This window comes from Dasypus novemcinctus, chromosome 23 (assembly GCF_030445035.2).
Source record: "Dasypus novemcinctus isolate mDasNov1 chromosome 23, mDasNov1.1.hap2, whole genome shotgun sequence".
Taxonomy (NCBI): Eukaryota; Metazoa; Chordata; class Mammalia; order Cingulata; family Dasypodidae; genus Dasypus; species Dasypus novemcinctus.
This window is the reverse complement of record NC_080695.1, coordinates 525362-545757: the sequence shown is the minus strand read 5'-3', so window position 1 is coordinate 545757 and position 20396 is coordinate 525362. Positions and strand designations below refer to the sequence as shown.

The 20396-nt window shown below is 64.2% G+C and overlaps 1 protein-coding gene across 1 annotated transcript; it reads left to right on the top strand.

The window, feature by feature from the left end:
* Positions 1-3078: 3078 nt before the first annotated feature.
* Positions 3079-5484, top strand: LOC131275428 (mastin-like). The gene is made up of 6 exons (XM_058285546.2): positions 3079-3162; positions 3235-3295; positions 3459-3639; positions 3847-4118; positions 4799-4944; positions 5046-5484. Exons 2-6 carry the CDS (start codon positions 3235-3237, stop codon positions 5208-5210), a joined length of 825 nt encoding a protein of 274 aa, XP_058141529.1. The 5' UTR covers positions 3079-3162; the 3' UTR covers positions 5211-5484.
* The last annotated feature ends 14912 nt before the right edge of the window (positions 5485-20396 follow it).

The following is a 20396-nucleotide window of genomic DNA, read 5'->3' as shown; positions in this document are numbered from 1 at the left end:
TGGGAAACAAAGGTATGTTGTTTCCAAGGAAGCGAGTTACTTCCCTGACCACTGAGTCATGCTGTCTCCACCGCTATATGTGCAGGTCATAAATCTAGCAAGGTGATGTGTATGCTCAGGTGGAACGAGGACTAGGTAGAACGGGACAACCTGGGCAACAAGATTTATGGGTATGTTTTCTCAACAATAAAATAGAACATTGAAATTTTGAACTTTGAATTATAATCATAGCATTTGATCCATTGGGTTACATGTGTTGAGGTAATGGGAATAGTTAGCTAGAATAGTTGCTGGTTCCCACGATTGCTTGGGGTATATAAAGAAGCCCCTGAGATTAATAAACTTGTCTGATGAGCTTGAGGCTTCAATGCTTGCAGATCCCCTGATCCCAATCTCTCTTTGTCTTTCATTCCCGATACCCTTCGGGTCCGTGACTCCAACAAGGTGAGAGGGAATTGAAAGCCTAATGTAAGGCTCTTACACATAAGTGAAGTTGTATAACATTATTTTTATGAATTAGTAGATGTTTTAGGTTGACAGAAAATTGAGATTGTACAGAGTTCCCACGAGCCCCCTTTCTTTCCTTACCGGCCACCTGCTCACAGTTTTCCCTGGTAATTCCATCTTTAATTCTATCAGTCGATGAGCTGATACTGATCCTTCTCATAAACCAAAGTCCATAGTCTGCATCGTGCTGCACATTTCTGGGGGCTGACAGATGCATCACACCGTGTGTCTCCATGATCCTATCATAGGGTTGTGTCAAGGCTCCCCAGACTACAGGTTCACACTTCAACACAAGCTCAAGGAAAACCCCAGCAGAGTTTTTTGGTAGAAATCGACAAGCTGATTCTAAAATTTACATGGAAAAGTGAAGGAACTAGAATCACCAAAACAAATTTGAAAAAGAACAGCGCTGAGAGACACACACCCCCTGCTCTCAGGCTGCATTTGCTGGAAGGTGAGGTGCTGCGCAGGGAAAGCTCAGCGCTCAGTGGGCCAGGAGGAGGGTTCAGAGACACACCTGTGCGTCTGTGGTCAGCAGGTTTTCAGAAGTGCCTGGAGGATTCGTGGAGAAAGGACCGTCCTTTCAGCCAAGATCCTCAGGTGTGAGGCCGGTCACCCGGGGGCACAGCCGAAGGCGTGTGGAGATCACCAGGTGCAGCTACTCTTGTTGCTGGCGTGGGGGTCGGGGCGCCCCAGCCCTTTGGGGGTGCCCTGCCTTCTGTGGGCACAGGCAGGGGAGAGGCCTCGGCTCCAGCCTCAGGCAGCGAGTCTGCAGGGTGCCCAGGGCCGGCCTGAGCCGGGCTCGCCCCGCGGGAGAGGACAGGCGCCCGGGTCCCCCGGTTAGCCCCCCAAAGTTAAATGGTCCCCTTTGGAGCGCCCCGCCCTCGTGCCCCGGGCCCCCCGAGTCCAGAACGATGGGGTCCTCAGGTGCGTGGGCAGATTGGAATTTCCACACGGCTCCCGTGGGCGGTGGAGGTGTGGGGGCGTGGCCTGGCCGTGGCCGGGGCGTGGCCGCCCCCTGCGACTTTTATTTCCGAATCTCAAAAAACCTGGACTTGCGCGTCCGAGGGCCGCGTTGTGGGCCCGTGGGCGGGGGCCGCGCCATCCGGAGTCGGGGAGTTCGCCACCGTCACCAGCGCCGGGTCTCCTCCCGCCGCCCCGGCCGCCCTCGGGCGCTGCCCGCCCCAGTGGGTTTGGAGGGCGGCGGCGAGTTTCTTCTGACGAGCTCCCCAGGGGACGCTGCCCCAACTGCGCCCCCAAACTGGAGACCCCGCGACTGGGCTCCAGGGGGCCTGGCTGGAGAGCTGAGCGGAGCCACACGCTCCGAGGCCACGAGGGGCGGGGTGGGCGGGGCCTGAGGGGTGGGGTCCAGCCGCCCCGGAGCGGCCCCTCGGCCTGCCCATGCCCTCGGGGGCGAGGACTCCGCTGGGGGCGGCGCCTGGGACGCCACCGCTGAAGGTGCCGGGGACGTGGGTCCTGTGTGGCTCCACCACTGTCCCCAGCCCCTGCCATGTGCCCCCAGCCCCTGCCATCTGCTCCTGGTCCCTACCCCCAGCCCCTGCCCCCAGCCCCTGCCATCTGCCCGCAGTCCCTACCCCCAGCCCCTGCCCCCAGCCCCTGCCTTCTGCCCGCAGTCCCTACTCCCAGCCCCTGCCCCCAGCCCCTGCCTTCTGCCCGCAGTCCCTGCCCCCAGCCCCTGCCCCCAGCCCCTGCCTTCTGCCCCTCTGGATCTCAGAGGCTGAGGCTCCGGGGCGTGCAGTGCGGACCCCGCTAGAGAAATTACAAGTGGGCTCCTCTCCCCTGCCCCCGCCCCCACGGACATGTCCGGGACCTGGGCGCAGGGAGGAGCCCCCCGACTCTCCTCAGGCCTGGGAGGGGGCGGGGGGAGCTTGGGAATGCCAAGGCGGGACCGCCTGATGGCAAAGGGCCGGCCAATCAGGAGGCGCCTCCCCGGGAAGGGCTGGGGGGTCCGTGGAGGGCCTGCGGGGTCCCCACCGACCCCCTGTCCCGAGGCTCCCCTGGGGGGGGGGCCCTGCGGGAGGTCGGGGGACCTGCGGGCAGCACCTGCAGTTCTCCCGGTTGCCACGCGGGGGCGGGGGCGCTCCTGGCGGAGGGAGGCGGCCGAGGCGGGGCCGGGCGGGGCTGGAAGGTGCGGCCGGGGCCCCTCCTGGGCGGCTGGGGCGGGGTCCCCTGCCGGGGCAGCACCGTGCGCGCGTGCGTCGTGTGCCTGGGCGTGAGCACGCACACGTGCACGTGCTGGAGGGGAGCCCTGCCTTCCCGGGGTCCCTCGCCGGGCTGGTCCCCACCGCGCCAGCCCGTCCACTCGGCAGACGAGCCCCGGGTGCCGACCACGCGCGCCCAGAGGCCGCCCAGGACGGCGCCCACACGGGGCAGGGCCCGCGGGCGGCAGGGCGTTCCCCGGGGGGCGGCCCCGCTGGTGCCCGGGGCGCGGGGCGGGGTCACGTGGGGCAAGCCCCTTGTCTCCTCCATCTCTGCTTGCGACACCGACCTGGGGGGACCGCGGGAGGCGAGAGGCTCAGGCTGCCCCGCCCCTGCAGGACCCCGGGAGGCGGGCAGCCCACCCACCACTTCCTCTGCAGGACAGATAAAGGGGCGCCCGCGCCCCAGAGCCGCAGGCGGCACAGACCTGGGAAGGTAAGGGCGCTGTCCCCCCCACCCCTCAGCCGGGGCGCCCTGGCCCCCCACCCACCCCTGCCTCCCCTGCAGATGCTGCGGCTGCTGCTCCTGGCCCTGCCCTGCCTGGGGGGCTCCGTCCTCGCCTTCCCGGGTGAGTCCCGACCCCGGCCCTGCCCCTGCCCAGCTGCCCTGTCCCCTCAGCACCAGCCCGGGGAGGGGACAAGGGTGGCGCCTCCTGGGGGGCTGAGAGGCCAGCTGGGCTGTGGGGGGGGGGGGGGTCTGATCCCTGCTCACTGCTCGTTCTGCTCACCCAGCCCAGGGCCCAGGGGCCGAGCTGGTGGGCATCGTGGGGGGTCAGGATGCCCCCGCCGGGCAGTGGCCCTGGCAGGTCAGCCTGAGGATCTTCGTGCTAGAACACAAGTGGTGGAAGCACTGGTGCGGGGGCTCCCTCATCCACAGCCAGTGGGTGCTGACCGCAGCTCACTGCGTTGTGCCGTGAGTGACCCCCGACCCCTTGCAGTATAGGGAGTGGGAGGTGGGGGTTCAGGGTCCTGGGGTGGGGTGGGTCAAGGTTCGGGCACCCTCTCTCCAGGGTCTGGGCTGTCTCTGGCTCTGAGCCCCTGGGAGGTCCGTGCTCTGCTCTGAGCCCTGGTCCCTGGGCCCCCCCAAGGCTCCATCTGAGAAGCTTCTGGTCTCCCCCAGGGAAGATTTGGAAGCTTGTGCCTTTAGGGTCCAGGTGGGGCAGCTGAGGCTCTACGACCACGACCAGCTGACGAAGGTGACTCAGATCATCCGGCACCCCAAGTACAATGTCAGCCTGTCTGCCACGGGGGGCGGGGACATCGCCCTGCTGAAACTGGAGGTCCCTGTGGAGATCTCCAAGTACGTCTGGCCCGTCCCCCTCCCACCTGCCTCTCTGAGCGTCCCTGAGATGTCCTGCTGGGTGACAGGCTGGGGGGACACCTGGACCAATCGTAAGTGCCAGGATCACCATGGAGGGGCCGTGGGTGGGCTGCCCAGGGCCAGCGGCTGGGAGGGGCAGGGGGTCTTTCTTGAGAAGACCTCGGTCCCTGCCTTTTGGACCCGGGGGAGCGGGTGGGCAGGTTCACGCAGCTGCCCAGGACAGGGGCCCTGCTGGGCCAGCTCTGGGGGACCCCAGGCCAAACTCAGCCCCCAACACCCCAAGAGGAGGCTGCTGCTCCCCTTCTTGAAGTGGGGGCACCCGGGTGCAGAGCTGCAGGGCACATTCTGGGGCTGCGTGCTTGGCTCATCGCCCCTAGGTCCTCCCGTGTCCCTGTCCTCGCCCCTGAGGCTCTCCTGTTCCTGGGAACACGTGGCCTGGGGGCAGGTCCCCGCAGCTGTCCTCGGGGTTCCCATGGGTGTGGCTCCTGGGCTGGGGCACCTGCCCTGCACCCTGTGCGTGTGGGAGCTGCAGACACACTTGGGAACCTCTCGTCACCCCTCCCCTCAAAGGGGAGCAATCTGAGGTTCCGGGAGCAAAAAGGACCCTTTCAGCATCGGTGGTTGTAGGCCAGTGGTTGCAGGTTCTCAGCACCCAGTGGAGGCGCATCCTGCCCTGCCCCCTCCAGCCAGGTGCTGAGGTCTGAGCAGGTGGTGGGTAGGGGGGGTCGCCTCACTCGCCCTCTCCCCACAGGTCCCCTGCCTTCCCCCTGGAACCTGCAGCAGGTGGAAGTCCCCATCGTGAGCAATGAGCGATGCAGGAGGGAGTACCAGCAGGTGGACATGCCCATCACAGAAGACATGCTGTGTGCAGGCGCCAAGTTCCAGAGCACCTGCCAGGTGAGGCGCCCCGACCTCCGCCAGGTGCACCTGAGGAGGGGCCAGAGCCTCAGGGCAGGGGGGTCGCAGGCACAGGGGCTGACCCGCTCCTCTCCCCACAGGGCGACTCGGGGGGCCCCCTGGTCTGTTATATGAAGGACCACTGGCTCCAGGTGGGCGTGGTGAGCTTTGCCCTGCTCTGTGCACTTCCTGACTTCCCTACAGTCTACGCCCGAGTGTCGTCCTACGTGTCCTGGATCCGCCAGCACGTCCCCCTGCAGCCCTGACCGAGGCGCGTCCGGGCGCGGCCCCTGCGCTTCTCCCCTGGGGCTCAGCATTTTGCTCCCCACAGCGCTGCCCCCCGCCCCTGCTCCCCGCCCTCTGCCCCTGGCTCCAGCGTGCTGGCCTTCCCGGACAGCGGGGAGCAGAGGCAGGGGACAGGCTCCCAGGCTCTGTGTCCCATACGGGGGTGGAGATGGCCCAGGACCACCGCCCCCACCCCAATCTGTGCTTATTATTAAACTCGGTGGAAAGCAGCTGGCGCTCCGCGTCCTTGTCTGTGGCTGTGACCTGGAGGTCTGGGGGCTCTGGGGGCCAGGGGGGCGGGGCCAGCTGGGTTTTGCACCTCGCGGCCTCTTCCTGCGCTGGCCTCCATGGCGTGGGGGTGGGGTGGCTGGTCCCCAGACTCAGCAGCCCCTGCCCTCAGGTCTCCCCCGCCCATCCAGCCTCTGCTCTTTCCTTCCTACCTGCCCCTTTCCTCTCTCCTCTCTCCATTGACTTTATTCTTTCTCTCTGTCCCTACTCCCATGTTTTCTTTCCTCCCTCCCCCCTCCTCTCCTTTCCCTGCTCTCCTCCATTCCTTGCTCTTTCTTTCATTCCCTTTTTCTTCACTGCCTTCCCTTCACTTAAAACAGTGCTTTATGATACAAAGGAAAATATACTCACAATTAATGAAAAGATAAGAAATCTTTGCAGAGAAATAAAAAATATGAAAAAGAATCAGAGGCTCTGTTCCATTAAAAGCAGTACCCTGTTTCCTTCTCTTTCTTCAATTGGGTTTTGCTCACTGCCTCCCTGTCCACAGCCTCGTTCCTCTGTTAATTTGCTCGGCTGCTCACCCCACACGGCCATCTAGAAACAGCAGTTTTGGGTTTTCAGGTTCTGTTTTTACGTCGTGTTTAAACTGTCAATTGGCACAACCACGTTTTTAATGGTGGCTGTGATCACAGCGGGACTGGGAGATCCTGAAACCAGCCTCCCGCCTTGGAGCTGCTTGAGCTGCCTCTCGCGAGCCCCGTGGGAGGTGGTCTCGGCTGAGCCCAGCCCACCCCAGCGCCCACCCCAGGTCCCAGAGGGCCGGGGCCGCCCCGAGCATGAGGCCAGGTGGGCCTGGGGTCCGCTCTCCAGGGGGTCTGAGCAGCACCCACCAGGCTCGGCGGGGCAGAGATGACCGCGGTGACGGAAACCCTCCCGTGTGGCCGCTCTGCGGGGGGCACGCCCTGTCGGTCTCTTACGGCCCCTCCGCCTGCACCAGTTAGGTGGTCCGCCTCCTGAGAGCCTGGGGTCTAGGGCTGACCCTGGGCGGGGGGGCGTGCAGCAAGCAGGGAAGGGCGAGGCTGGGGAGGCAGGGGGCGTTTCCACAGTGTCTCTGCTCCCCACCAGCCCCTGAAGCCCCCAGCCCCTGCCAGGGCAGCTCTGCAGGCCGGGGGTGCACGGGGCACCAAGCCAGAGGTGGGGCGCGGGTCCCCTGACTGAAGCGGCCTCTCAGCAGCCCAGCCGGGGCCCGGCAGCCCCTCGGCTCCACCCGGGGACAACGTGCTGGGCCGGGGTCCCGAGGCGCTGGTGCGGGCAGGGCAGGGCGCTGGGTCCTCACACCCGCGCACGGCCAGCTGCACGGGGTGCCTGGGAGCAGGAGCCCCTCCCGGGAGCTCAGGTGCAGGCTCGGCCTCGGCGGCCCCCGGAGCCCTCAGGGTGGGCCCTGGGAGAGGATGCAGCCCCCCGCCCCCCATGGCCTCGTGCCCAGCCCGCCCTCTGCGTCCCGACGTGGTGTCCCCTGGGTCATTTGCTGGCGACTCGCCCCCTCTGCTCTCCCCCTCCTGCTCACCTGACCCGGCAGCCTGGGGGCGGCTTTGGGTTCAGGGGCAGCGGAAGCTTCTGGTCAGTGGAGAGGACCAGCCCCAGGCCCGAGGCCGCTCACGGCATCTCCACGACCCGCCCCGTCCCCAAGGGCCCTGGACACGCTCAGATTGCCCTGCGCCTCCCGGTCCCCACTGGACCCCAGGTGGGTGCTGTCCCCATCCAGTTCCTGTGCTGCCCAGTCTCATAGGACCAGCTGTAGGTGGCCTGGCTCACCTGGCTCACCTGGCTCACCTGGCTCACCTGGCTCACCTGGCTCTCCTCACCTGGCCTGGCTCTGTCCAAACCAGCTCTGGGAAGATTGTGACCTGGGCCCCCTGACACCCCCTCAACCTGCTCCCCCAGATCCCAGCCCAGGGCACGAGCTGGGGGACATCGTGGAGGGATGTGATATCTCTGTCGGGAAGTACCCCTGGTAGGTCAGCCTGAGATTTGATGAGCAAAGTTTCAGCAGTGGGAGCACGTGGGTGGGGCTCCCTCGTGCACCCCCAGTGAGTGCTGACCACAACCCACTGTGTGCAACCATCAGTGGCTTCCAACAGGGTCCCCCGGGCTGGGTGGGGTACGGGGCGGGCCAGCAGAGGGGCCGGGGTGGGGGGGCTGTGCATCTTTGAACCGAGCTGAGCTTGCTCGGGGCCCCCATCCCCAAGGACGGGCCCCTCACCTGCTCGTGGGCCCCTGGCTCCCGGGCCCTGAGGGGTCCCCGCTGCTGCACTGAGCCTGGGTCCCCACCCCCAGCCAGCACCTCTGAGAAGTTTCTGGTCTCCCCCCACCAGGGAAGACTTGGAAGCTTGTGCCTTTAGGGTCCAGGTGGGCAGCTGAGGCTCTAGGAGCACGACTGGCTGAGGAGGGGGGACTCAGGTCATCCGGCACCCCAAGGTCAATGCCAGCCTGTCTGCCGAGGGGGCGGGGACGTCGCCTGCTGGAACCGGAGGCCCCCGTGGTGCTCTCGGGCCCGTCAGGCCGGTCGACCCCCCGCCTGCCTCGCTCAGGGTCTCCACCAGGAAGACGTGCTGGGGGACCGGCTAGGGGACGCCGGCCTTGGAAGTGAAGGCCAGGGGGGCACGGGCCATGAGGGAGGAGCGGGGGGCACCAGGAACAGTTCATCATCTCTGCGTCTTCTGGGGTGCCCTGTGGAGCGGGGCCAGGCTGGGGTGGCAGGTGGGCGCCTGGGGGCTCCGGGTCCCGCCCTCGAGGCAGAGGCGCCTGGGGGAGGAACTCCAGGCTAAGGCCCGAGGGCGGAGGCCGCTGGAGCCTCGGGGGCCAGGGAGGACGTGGCCCCCCAAGGCGCGATTCCCCTCCTGGCGCCCGTCTTGGGGCGTCCTGGGCCTTCCTTTCCCAGCACAGGTTTCCGAGGGGAGAACCCTCCGTCGTGCTGCTGCCGTGGGCCCCCGCGTCCCGGGGCCTGGCCGTGGGCCCTCCCCTCTGCTGAGGACCCTGCCCCGAGTGGGGCGCACGTCCTGGCCCCCGCGCCCCCCCGATTCTCCCCGCAGAGCCGCTCTCCTGGCCCTTCACCTGGGGAGGTGACGGTCCTGCCAGGACGGGGATGTCTGTGATGGCAGCTATCGCTGCGCCGTCCCCACCAACACCCCAGGCCCGCCTCTCCTGCTGCCCCCAGCCCAGGAGTTTGGGGTTCGCCGGCCCCGTGGCTGGAGGTGAGTGGAGGTTGCCGCAGCCCTGCCCCAAGGACCTCCTGCCCCTGGCCTCGTCCTTTCCCTGCCCTTCCTGGGGGCTCCGGGGCTGGGGTCTCTCCCAAGAGCGCTGGGCAGGGCCCACAACCCCCACTCTCCACTCCCCTTGAATCTCGTTAAAACGTGTACCAAGCAGCCCCCTCCTGGTTGTGTGTGCTTGTCGGCAGGGGGGGCTGCTCTTGGGGGTCCAGGCGCTGGCCCCTCGGGCGGGGCAGGATGGGGGGAGGTGCCCGGGCCCACGTCCCCTGCCTGCAGGTGTCCCCGCCACGCGCTGGCGCTCCCCCCCCCCTTCTCTCGCCCCTTCTCTTGAGCACGCCGGCCTTGGGGGCACGGAGCTGACAGGGCTGTGGACTTCGTGGGGGTCCTGGGGGGACATGTCCAGACAGCTCTGCGGGAGTGGGGTCCCACTGGCGGGGGTGCACCCTGAACAGAGGGGCCAGGAGCAGACCCGGCGGGGGCTGGCCTGGTGTTTTAGCCGAGGTGGGGGGCGGGTCTCCCAGGGCCGGGCCACGGCCAGTGTGGCGGGGTTCTTCGGGACCCCGTGTGACGGCGACACAGGGGGTGGGGCGTGAGGGGGCGGCGTCCTGGGTCCTGAGCCTGACCTGTCTGTGGGGGCCCCCCTCCCCCGTCATGGCTCAGGACCCCCGGGGGCCTGGCTGTACCTGGTGCCTCTGGAACGCGCTCAGGTGTCGGCTCTGGGGCCGCAGCACCTGCTCCTGGGTGGGCAAGCCACCGGGGTCCCCTTCCTCCCAGGGGCCCCCACATGCCCACTTTGGGGGTGCTGGGATCCCTGGGAGTCGCTCAAGGCTGGGGTTCCTCCAGAGGTCTCCAGCTGCTTGGGGCTCAGACCCAGCAGATAGACGGGAGGGCCAGCTCAGGCTCCCCAATCCCCCAGCCCCCTGCCGGGGCCCCCTGCCTCCATTTCCTGGTGGCCCTGCCGTGGGCCCAGGACCCTCAGACAAACCCCCACCTGTGGGTCTGTCGGGGTTCACTCTGTCGAGGTCAAGATCCCTTTGCCGACCCGTCCCTCCTGGGCCCTGCCCGCTCCCACCTCCCGTGGTGTCTCAGGGGCCTCCTGCTGGGTGGGACACAGCCAGGCCGGCTGCAAGGAGAGGGGCTGGGGGAGGAGGGGGGCGTGTCTGCAGGCCCCCCTCCACGGGCGTCTCTAGGGGACACCAGTTCCCGGCACAGCCTGGCCTTGGGGTGGGGGGTGCACTGAAGAATCGACTGAGAGGAAAAGGCCCCTGTGTCACCTTCCTCGGGGCGGCGTGGCTCCTCGGCTCAGCTCTGCGGAGGTGCAGGGGTGCGGCCCGCAGGTTTGCTCGAGCCCCCGCCGCCTGTGGGTCCAGCTCAGCCCCTCTCCACGCCCCGTGCCCAGAGGGCACGGGAGGGGATGCGCAGCAGCAGAGCGTGGGCTCCAGGAGGGACCAGCGCGTGTCTGAGGGGAGGGCGGCGGGGGTCCCGCGGCCCCCTGGGGGAGCGGCAACGGGTGCACAGGTGGGTGGGGGAGCCCGACACCCCCACCCCCGGGGCCCAGGAAGGCGTCTCGGGGAAGGAGGCTCCGTGAAAGCCGCCGCTGCTCCTGACGCTGGCGCTGCTGCAGCCACGTCCAGTGGGAAGTGTGACCTTCTGCGCAAGGCCGCAGCGTCTCCCGCTGACCCTGGGTCGTCTGCAAGAGATATTCTCACGTGCAGTACAATCCCGCCACGCGCAATTCCTGCAGCCCCTTGGGTAGTCCTGCTCTCGGAGACCGTGGAAACAGTGTCCCTTCACTGGGTTTTCTCCTTTTTGCAGCTGGCATATAGAAACACAACAGAATTTCATGTATTAATCTCACATCTCACAATCTTAACTCTCATTTCCAATCACTGGAATGTAGCTTATTTCTATATAAATAAGCACATCACATGTAAGTGATGACGGTTTTATTTTCTCCTTTCCAAACCTTATCCCTTTGATTCTTTCTTTTAAAAATAACACCCATGAGAACTTCCAACACAATGTTAAATTGAAGTGGGGACAGTATTCCTTCTTGGCTTGTTTTTTCTTTAAATTTTTATTTGTGGAAAAATGCTTCTAAGGACTGTCCATTTAAGATCATGCTTCCTCTATGTTTTATTTCTATAGCTATGGCTTTACCTTATCTACGAGGGAAATTCCTTCTAGAGTTCTTTACCGAGAGGTTTATTAAGCTTTTGCTTGACGTATCGACATCGGGTTGTAGCAGAATGACCGTGTGTCTTCCGTGTTGGCGTGTCCACGTGGTGAGTGGCACTTAGGGATTCTCTAGATAAACCCGCTTGCCTTCCTGCGCTGCCCCAACCGGGTCCGAGGTGCTGCCCCTTCTCCCCTGCGAAGCGGCAGCGCGGCCTGCTCCTCTCCGCGGTGGATGCTCACGTGGTGCGGTCGTCCCTCCTTGTGAAGATTCAGGCCCAGCGCTGGCACCTGCGTCCCGGTGACCTCTTAGAACAGGACATGGCAAGGTCCCTCTTTCCCTGCTTTGGAAGAGTGTAAAAACTGGACCACTCGATTGCTTGGGATTTCGCTAGAACTCACATTTAAAATGACCTGTGCCTGGAGTTTTTTGCTGTTGGTGTAAGATTTTTCTTTCATGGTCCTGTTTCTCATAATTACTTTCTGAAAGAGTTGCTTCCATGACTCTTCTGTGGGGTCAGGTCTATCGAGGATCACTTACAGCCAGTAAAACACACGTGTGCTACTGGCTCTACCAGCTCTGCCGAGTGCGCGTGGCCGGGGCACCCACTGCTGCGGTCAAGACCAGAACAACTGCCTCCCCCTCAGCCGCCTCCACCCCGCTCTCAGCCCCCCCAGCCCCGGGCACCCGTGCTCTTCTGTTCCTCTAGTTTCACCCTTTCCAGGAGGCCGTGTGTAAGTGGAATCCCGCGGACACAGTCTTCGGAATCTGGTTCTTCACCTGCCACCTGAATCGGATGTCCATTGCTTTCTGTCGCATTGATGCACTACAGTTAGTTTCCCTGCTTTTCTTTTTCCAGCTGATTTTTTAAACCTGAATTTATCTGTTGAAGGTAAGTTTGTGTTAAGTTTTGGGTGATGATGCATAAAGCAATATAAATATTTGCACCCAGGTTTTTGTGTGGATGTAAGTTTCCATCCTCTCACGTGTGTGGACAGTGGATACCCAGGCGGCGCTTGCTGTGTCAGCTTTAAGAAATGCCACTCCAGGGGCTGCACGTTCATGAATAACGATGCGAACATTTTTCTTGTGCTTATCTGCCACCCTCATGCTTCTTTTGTAAATGTCTGTTCACATCTCTTACCCCAAATTTTTATTGGGTAATTTTCTCATGATGGAGTTGGAGAGTTCTTTATAGATTAGGAACACACGTATTCTAGGTTCAGAGATCATCTCCCTATTTTTGGACTGTTAAGTTTTAAATTTTGCTCAATTTACCAAAAAAATTATTTCCATGAACCCTGCTAACTTGTGGCTAGCATTTGCCTATAAGATGTTTTCCCCCCTCCTTTTACTTTCAACTCCTGCTTCTCTCTTGTGAACAGCATATATCTGGATTTGTTTTGTACCCACCTTCAATATTTGCCTTTTAACTAATGAGTTTATTGGCTTTGTATTTATCACAATTATTGACATACACTGGTTTCCACCACCTTAATTTACTGCAGTACTTGGTTCAGCCACTCTTATGGTTCTTTTCCCGCCTTACCGTTCCAGAACTGCTCTCTCTCCAACCTCAGTAAGAGAAGAGGCCGTGGGCTCCTCACATCTGCCCTGCACTTCCTCCTGCTGATACCATCTGGACTGTTAACCTGGTGATGGCCGGTAGATTATCTCTTTTCTTGGGGGTTATCTGGCCTCAAAGGTAAGAGCAACCTTTACCCAGATAACCCATCTCCTTTACTGAACGCCTCTTGCAGCATCTTGGTGTTTTATCTCCCGTTTACTCGAGCGCTTTATCTAAACTGCTTCAGCAGGGCAACGAGGGCTGGTGACCTGGTGTGCCTGGTGACACCACCAGGCTCATCCTTGATCGCTTCCCTGGAGAGAATGTGCTGGGGTCCGAGTCGTTCTCCATGACCACTCTAAATTATTGCTCCACTGTGTGTTTCTATCTATTGTCGCTGTTGAAAAATCGGTGCAATCCAATCTTGCTTTCTTCCAATGATCTGGGGTTTCTCAAAACGCTGGATGGAGACAGGCTCCAGCCCTGGGTCCGCACAGCTCACCTCACCGGCCTCACCAATCCCGGCCCGTGCGAGCCTGTCTGCACTTCACACGTGGATATCGCGGTCATCGTGGGTTTTTAGAAATCCCGCGCCCGCGGGTTACTTGCCCTGGTCGCCGAGGGTTGGGGCTTCCCCGGAACGCACGCCTGCCTCGGGGCCCCCGGCCTCGCCCAGCCCCGGCCCTGCCAACCGAGTGTGAACCCCGCGTTAGTCTCACTCACGAAGTGGACCCCGGGCGGGGAGGGGCCTTGGGAGGCAGGAGGAGGCAGTGCCCCGTGGCAGGTGCTGGTGCCGTGTGCGTGTCCCCGGCGGGGCGGGGGAGCTCGTCCTGCTCAGAGCTGGCCGCTGCTGAGGCTGGAGCCGCCCCCCCTGCCAGCACCTGCCACCGCTGGCGTCCCCGGGGCGCACCATGTGCGCAGAGCCCGGGGCCCGAGGCGGGCGGGTGAGCGGGTCCCAGGCCCCGGGTGCTCTTTTCGCAGAGGAAGGACACGGGTCACGGTGGTCAGCAGAGAGCCGGGGGAGTGGGCTCCACCATGATAGGGAGGGAGGGGGGGCGCGTGTCTGGTTTGGGTGCCACGTGGGGGGTCTCCAGGGGAGTTCTGCGCTGGCTCTTGGCGACGGGGGTGACGTGTCTAGAATGGGGGACGGGGCTGGCTCCACACAGGACGAGCGCTGCCTGCGTGGGGGGTGGGCACGTTCGCGGGAGGGGGCGTGGCAGCCACCACGGGCCTGAGCTGTGTCCCATGAGGCCATCGAGGAGGCTCTGCAGAAGGAGGGGCGAGCTCGCTGGTGGAGCAGCACCCAGAACCCACCCCCGCCCCCCCTGCTCACGGGAACACGCTGAAGGGTCCCGGGCACCGCGTCGCTCTCGCCGATTGTCAAGGATAAGGAGGCAGATCCCCCAGCGCTGGCGCCGGGCGCCGGCGCTGATCGTGCGGTGGCGTGCGGTGGAGGTGGCCGCGGCTCCTCTGTGCGCCGGGCAGTACTGAGCGGTCAGCGGCGGTCCCTCCACCCGCGGGCGGGGGCTATGGACCACCGACCGGGGAGGCTCGAGTGACTCACGTTTTAAGCCTGGAAAGAGGCTGACAGCTCCTCAGCCTGGGACAGGGGTCGGGAGCTGCCCTGTGTGCACCACGACCAGCGACCAGCGCCGCCTCCACAGGAAGAGGCGGGACCAGCGAGACGGTGTGGTGGGGAGGGGAGCTCGGGTGCACACACGGGGGGGGCGCCTGGGAGGCCTGCAGGGCACCACCACATGCCACCCACGCGTTGTCCACGTGCCACCCACGTTCTGCATTAGGAACACTCTCAAGTGGTGGAAGGACAGGGCACGGGGTCAGGAGGCGCAGGCTCACAGCAAAGCACACGGAGCACAGGGGCAGGCTCGGCCGGGCAGGGGACGGCCAGGTGCAGCTGGCCTGTGTGGGCCCCGAGATGCTCCATTGCCGGGGCAGGAGAGCAGGACGCCAGGACGCCGGCCAGCTGCTGCCAGCCCCCGGGGAGCCGGGGACGTGCCGCGGGTGGGACTGGCTGCTGGAGCTCAGAGGCCCTGGGGCGACGCTCCCCCTCCCCTCCCCACTCTGTCTCTTTCCCCCATTATTCCTTCCTGTCTCTCTTTTTTCTTTCATCCCCTCCTCCAATTCTTACTTTTTTCTTCAAAGGGAAAACTTTTTTCACACTTGCACAAAACGCGAAGCTGTAGCTGAAGGACCACGGGGCGAGCTGGGGCCGCGTGGGTGCTCCTGCTTCTTTCCGTGGAAAGGATTCTGTGGGCCTTTCCTCGTTCCTACCCCACCCTGAACTGAAGGCAGGGGCCCGCATCCCTTCTGGGGTGCGCAGCCCTGGAGCGCTCCCTCCCGCTTCCCTCCGCCATCTTGCCTGTCAGGGGGTGGCAAGGGCGGTGGGAGACAGGGGCCTGGGCCCCCAAGAGAGCTTCTCAGAGGAATCTGGTCTGAGAACCCCATTCCCTGGTTTGCCTTTGGGGCTCCCCAAGGGTCAAGGAGGGGGCGGGCAGTGGAGGATGGGCTGGGGGCTCCCGTGCCAGCGGCCCTGCTGGGTGGGGTGGGCAGGGGGCCCAGGTGGTGTCGGGGGACAGAGGCCCTGGGACCCGGGCACTGCGGCCTGCAGTCTTAGGGGTCCCCACGGGGAGCCTCGTAGGTGGGCGGCGGGTGGGGGGCCGGGGGCTATGGGCCAGCCTCCCCCCATGGCCCCTCAGTCAGGGGCTGTGCCAGGACCCGGCCTGCGAGGAGCACCCCCGCCCGGTCTCCCCCCCATCTCGGCCGCATCAGCCTCCCCCAGGGAACGGCTCCTTGGCTCGGCGGTGAGGCAACAGGGCTGGGGTTTGGGGGTGCGGCTTGAGCAACTGCCTCCCCTCCTGGTCTGAAAGCTTCGTCTGGTAACCCTGGACCCTGAGCCGGGCAGAGGCACCATGGCGGGCCCTTGGGGGCGGGACCCCCAGATTCCGGGGCCAGGGAGACCCCGTTCCTCACTTGCTCTTGGGAGAGCAGGCGCGGCACCGCCTGGGCACCCCAGCAGCTGGAGATCAGGCTCCATCCTAGGGGACGACAGACGCCTGTCACGGGCCAGCGCCCTTCAGGCGTGTCTGCACCCGGCCTCTGGGGGCCGGGGTTTCCCAGGCCCCTGAGTCCTGAATCCGACAGCTTGGGCCCCCGTGGATGGCTACCCTCCCCCCCGCCCGACATGCCCAGGACGGATGCCCATGCTCGCTGGTCAGTGTCCAGGGCAGGACGGCCGTTGCCCAGGAGCAGGGCACGGTCACCTCCTCCCTGTCCCCGCCCTGCCCCCCATGGCCTCACCTCCCGCCTCCTGCCACCTCTCCTAGTGCTCTTTAGTGTGGGGCTCCGGGGGTCCTGGCCTTTTAGTGGCTTCTCCAGAGGTTCCAGCGCTCATGGAAACACTGTCCCTCCTCCTCTGGCTCGCCCTGCCCCTCTGCACACGTGCGGTCACCCCTGCCTCTCCGTCCTGTCCCACCGTCTTTTCCTTTATCTTCATGTCATGTCTCAATTCCTGCAGCTTGGAACCTGGGAGGGTTGACCTGTCATCTTTGTTCTCTTCTTTCAAAGTTGCTGTGGCTATTCTATGTCCATTGCAATCCCGTGCACGTTAAATCACCCCGCCAGTATCTCCAAAAAGGCTGGAGGAGATGTTGATCAGGATTGCAGTTGAATGTAAAGACCATTTTGGGGAAAACTGACGTCTTCTCCACATGGCGTTCTCGGGCCCGCGAGCAAGGCACATCTCTCCATTTACTTAGGCCGCTAACTATTCCCCAGTTATTTTCTTGTTCTCATCTGCACATCTTTTACCAGATTGATCACCAAGATCTCGTACTTTCCATGCTGCTGCAAGTGCTGTAACCTGTTATGTCAGGTCCACTCCTGATCGTTGCTGGTATGTAGAAGTCCAGACACCTCGAGCCACGCAGCACTGCTAAGTCACTTATTAGTTCTGGTAGCTCTTTGTTAGGCTTCATCAGGTTTCCTACGTAGATGACGCACCAGATGCCTTCATCTCTTTTTAAAATCTCACTGCACCGGTTAGAAAATTCAGTGCCATGTTGAGCAGAAGCAATGAGAGTGAATGTCATGCCTTGCTCTGGATTTTAGAGGAGAGCCACCGGTCTTTCACAGTTAGTTACCACGTTAGCCGGTGTCCTTTACCAGTCGAGGGAGCGGCCTTCTCTTCCTGGTTTGCTGGGGTTTTTAAAGTCACTACGTTACGGGATTATGCTAAGTCCTTCGCCAAGCGCCTGTGTGTGCTGGGACGCGCGTCTGGCACGCAGCGGGCAGTTGAAACCCGCCTTGGCTGCCACTTCCTGCGTGCACAGAGCACCGGCGCCGGCTGGAGGCGGGCAGGCTGCCAGGCCTTTCTTTAGGACCCATGGCCCTGTGCGGGCTCATACCTCGGTGCCTGCGGGTGGCCTCCCGGGTCCTGGGAAAGGGTCAGAGCTTCCCAGAGCCCCTGTGGACACCTCGTGCCAGGGCTGGTTTCCTTTTACACTTTCCGCTTAGCCTATCATCAACCCGTGCGCAAGTCGAGTTGCCCGCGCACTGAGCGTCTGCGCCTCTTGGGGCCGTCCTCCCGGGCTTCGTGACCCCTGCAGGTGAGCTCGTTAGAGGCGGGTGGGCACACGGCAGTCACAAGGCGAGGCCCCCGTCATCGAGTCCTGAAGGCCCCACTCTGAAGCTGGTGACAGGAGAGGGGTCCTGCTGTCCCCACCGCGGGCGTGGCCAGGGCCTCAGCGCGGCGCAGCTCACGGCTCCACCAGCCTCCGCCCGGCGCACAGCGCCACGTTCAGGGGTGGGTCGTGGCAGCAGCCCCCTCCCGGGAACATAAACCATGCTGCTTCCTGGGTGCTGAAATCAGTACCATGCGACAGCAGCGCTGGGCTGGGTCTGAGGCGCGCAGGAGGCCGTGCTTTGTCCCTGGAACACCGCGGCGCTGCGGGCTGTCCCCGGCGGGCCTCGGGCTCGGCTTCCCGTCACGGGGCGATGCCCGGGAGGCGTCTCCCCCTGTCTCCCCAGTTTCCAGCTCTGGCCGCCCCCAAGGCTCCCTCCGTGGCTCCCGCTCTGGGCCTTTCAGAAGCTGGATGAAGCCGCCCCCTGACTCCACTGCCCACCCCTCCCTGAGCCCCCACCCAAGGCCCTGGTGACGGGGGTTCTCCCCACAAGAATGGGTTCAGATCAGCTCGTGTTTTTCTGGGGTTCAGAGCTCCGAGCCACTGCACCCTGCCCCAGCCTGTCCATCATAGCTGTCCACGGGGTGCCCTGGCCTCACGGGGCCCTGCCCCAGCGACACGTGGTCAGAGATGCCCTGGGGTACGGGTGACTCTGGCCCAGGCACAGGACAGGGCTCAGAAGACCCTTGTCATTGTCTGGGAGACCCCCCCTGAACCGACTCCCCCCCATTTTGGGGGTCTAGGGAGGGGGCGGAGCCTCTCCCCTTCTTTGGAGTGTGGGTGTGGTCACATGACAAGGGACCCGCCCCTGGGAATCCGTGCTCAGGGCCTGGGCCACTGCAGCTCCGCTGGCTGGGGCGGACACCGCGATGTACGACTGCCCCGCCACGGGGGTGGGTCCCGCTTCCCTGCTCCCGAGGTGACGGGTGCCCTGAGGAGCAGGTGAGCCGGGACATGCAGGTCAGGGTGGGGGCTCCTGCGGTCACCCCTCGGGCTGAAGTGTGGTTTGCTGGCCTGGCGGGGGAGCAGCCGCGGCAGGCCAAGCCGCTGCCCCCATAATAGGGTGGCTGGTCGGACTCACCGCCACCCCTGAAGGGAGCTTGGCATGGGCGCAGAGTGCCCTCGGGTCTCCCCTTCTCGGCAGCCATGCTTCCGCGGCAGCCCCTCCTCCCGGATGGCGCCACACGATGCCTGTGGGGCGGCACCCTTCTTCTTCTTTCTCCCTGCGCAGGCGCAGGGCGGAAAATTCCAGTCTGCCCTTTTCCCCTCCCCTGACAGCAGCAACAGCCAGGCGTGGGCGGAAAAATCCAGTCTGCCCTTTTCCCTCCCCCAGACAGCAGCAACAGCCAGGCGTGGGCGGGAAACTCAAGTCTGCCCTCCACCCCAGCAACAGCAGCCACCAATCCCTAAACCCTGCCCCTTCCCCCAGCAACAGCGACAGCCAATCCCTAACCACCACCCCTCCCCCGTCCAGTACGGCCCACTGACCTTTCGCCGGCAACCAATCAGAACAGGGCGTGGCTTCGACCAATCAGCCTTCCCCAGCCCCTATAAAACTGTTGCCTCTCCCTCAGTAAAGTGGACTTGCGTGTTTACCTTGTCTCCGCGGTAGTTCTTCTGCCGTGCGCCCTCCAGTCCTGAGAGCCCCCAACAAGGGCCTGGCCTCCCTTGTCCCCAGTTTGTCGCCTGCTTCTCCAGGCAACCCCTTCATCGCCGGCTTCGCCGGGCGACCCCGTCAGCCGAACCGCGCAACCCCTTGTGAGACCGATCCCTCGTCTGCTGCCGGACCGACCCCTCGTCCCAAGCGGGACCGACCCCTCGTCCCAAGCGGGACCGACCCCTCGTCCAGAGCTGGACTGACCCCTCGTCCGCAGCCAGACCCCACCTCTACCGACCGAGCAAACCGTCGCAGGCTCCTGCCTCCACCCAAGTGGCACCCTGTGTCTCCCCACATTTCCCTCGAGCCTTGGCGCAGCATGCCCGTCCCCTCCACTAAGAGCGCGTCCTGCAGGAGGCCTCGCCGCGGGAGCCGGGCCTGCCGGTGCGCTGGGGCAGCGCAGGCGTGTTTGGACCTTGTCAGAAAGGCCATCGGCCCCACAGGTCTCCCCCTCCCCAGAGCAGGGTGCCCGGCTGTGCCCACGTCCTGTGCTGGGGAGATAAGGGGGCTGAGCCTGGAGGTGGGGGAGAGCGCGCCCTCCCGGGGAAGCTGCCCCCGTCCCGTCCCCCCAGAAGCCGAGTGCTCCCCGTCCGCCTCTCCCCAATGCTGCGGCTGCTGCTCCTGGCCCCGCCCAGCCTGGGGGCCCTGTGCCCGTGACCCAGGTGAGTCCTGACCCCCACCACCCGCCCTGGCTGCCTGGGCCCCTGGGAGCAGCCGCAGGGAGGCGGGGAAGAGCTTGGCTTGCTCCGAGCTTGGGGAGACCGTGGCCTGGGCCCCTGACACCCCCTCAACCTGCTCCCCCAGATCCCGGCCCAGGTCATCAGCTGGGGGGCATCGTGGGGGGACGTGATGTCTCGGGCAGGAAGTCCCCCTGGCAGGTCAGCCTGAGGTTCTATGATCAAAGTTCTCGGCAGTGGGAGCACGTGTGTGGGGGCTCCCTCGTGTACCCCCCAGTGGCTGCTAACTGCCGCCCACTGCATGGAGCCGTGAGTGGCTTCCAGCGGGATGCCCCGGGCCATGTGGCATAGGGGGTGGGGGAGCAGAGGGGCTGGGGCTGAGAGGTGCGTGTCCTTGAACCAGAGCTGAGCTAGCTCGGGGCCCCATCCCCAGGACTGGAGAAGATGGGGAGGGCCATCGGGGGTGACATGCGGTGCCCCGGGGTCCCAGGCTGTGACTCCTGCCAGGTACCCCCAGCCCACCTCTGCCTTCCATGCCCCCCAGCTCTGCCCTTTCCCTCCCATGCTCTGCCAGACCCCCTCTGTGCCCCCCAGCCCCCCTATTCTCTGCACCCCAGCCCCCCTATTCTGTGCCCCCCAGTCCCCTTTCAGTGCCCCCCCAGTTCCCCCTCCAGTGCCCCTGGTCCCCCTGCAGTGCCGTCCAGTACCCCTCTTCCATGCCCCCCCAGCCCGTGGAGTTGGCCCCAGCCTGTGATGGTGGGTGCAGGCTGGGTGGGTGCAGGGGAAATGTCGGGTGAGTCCTTTCCCCCCCACAGCGTGACTCCGGGGCCCCTGGTCTGCCGCTGGAGCTGCCCCTGGCTGCAGGTGGGCGCCGTGAGCTGGGAACATTT

Coding starts and splice junctions, on each gene's coding strand:
- LOC131275428 (XM_058285546.2), top strand. CDS start 3,235: ATGCTGCGGCTGCTGCTCCTGGCCCTGCCCTGCCTGGGGGGCTCCGTC. Junction 3,296..3,458: donor CTCCGTCCTCGCCTTCCCGG/GTGAGTCCCGAC, acceptor CTGCTCACCCAG/CCCAGGGCCCAGGGGCCGAG. Junction 4,119..4,798: donor GGGGGACACCTGGACCAATC/GTAAGTGCCAGG, acceptor CTCTCCCCACAG/GTCCCCTGCCTTCCCCCTGG.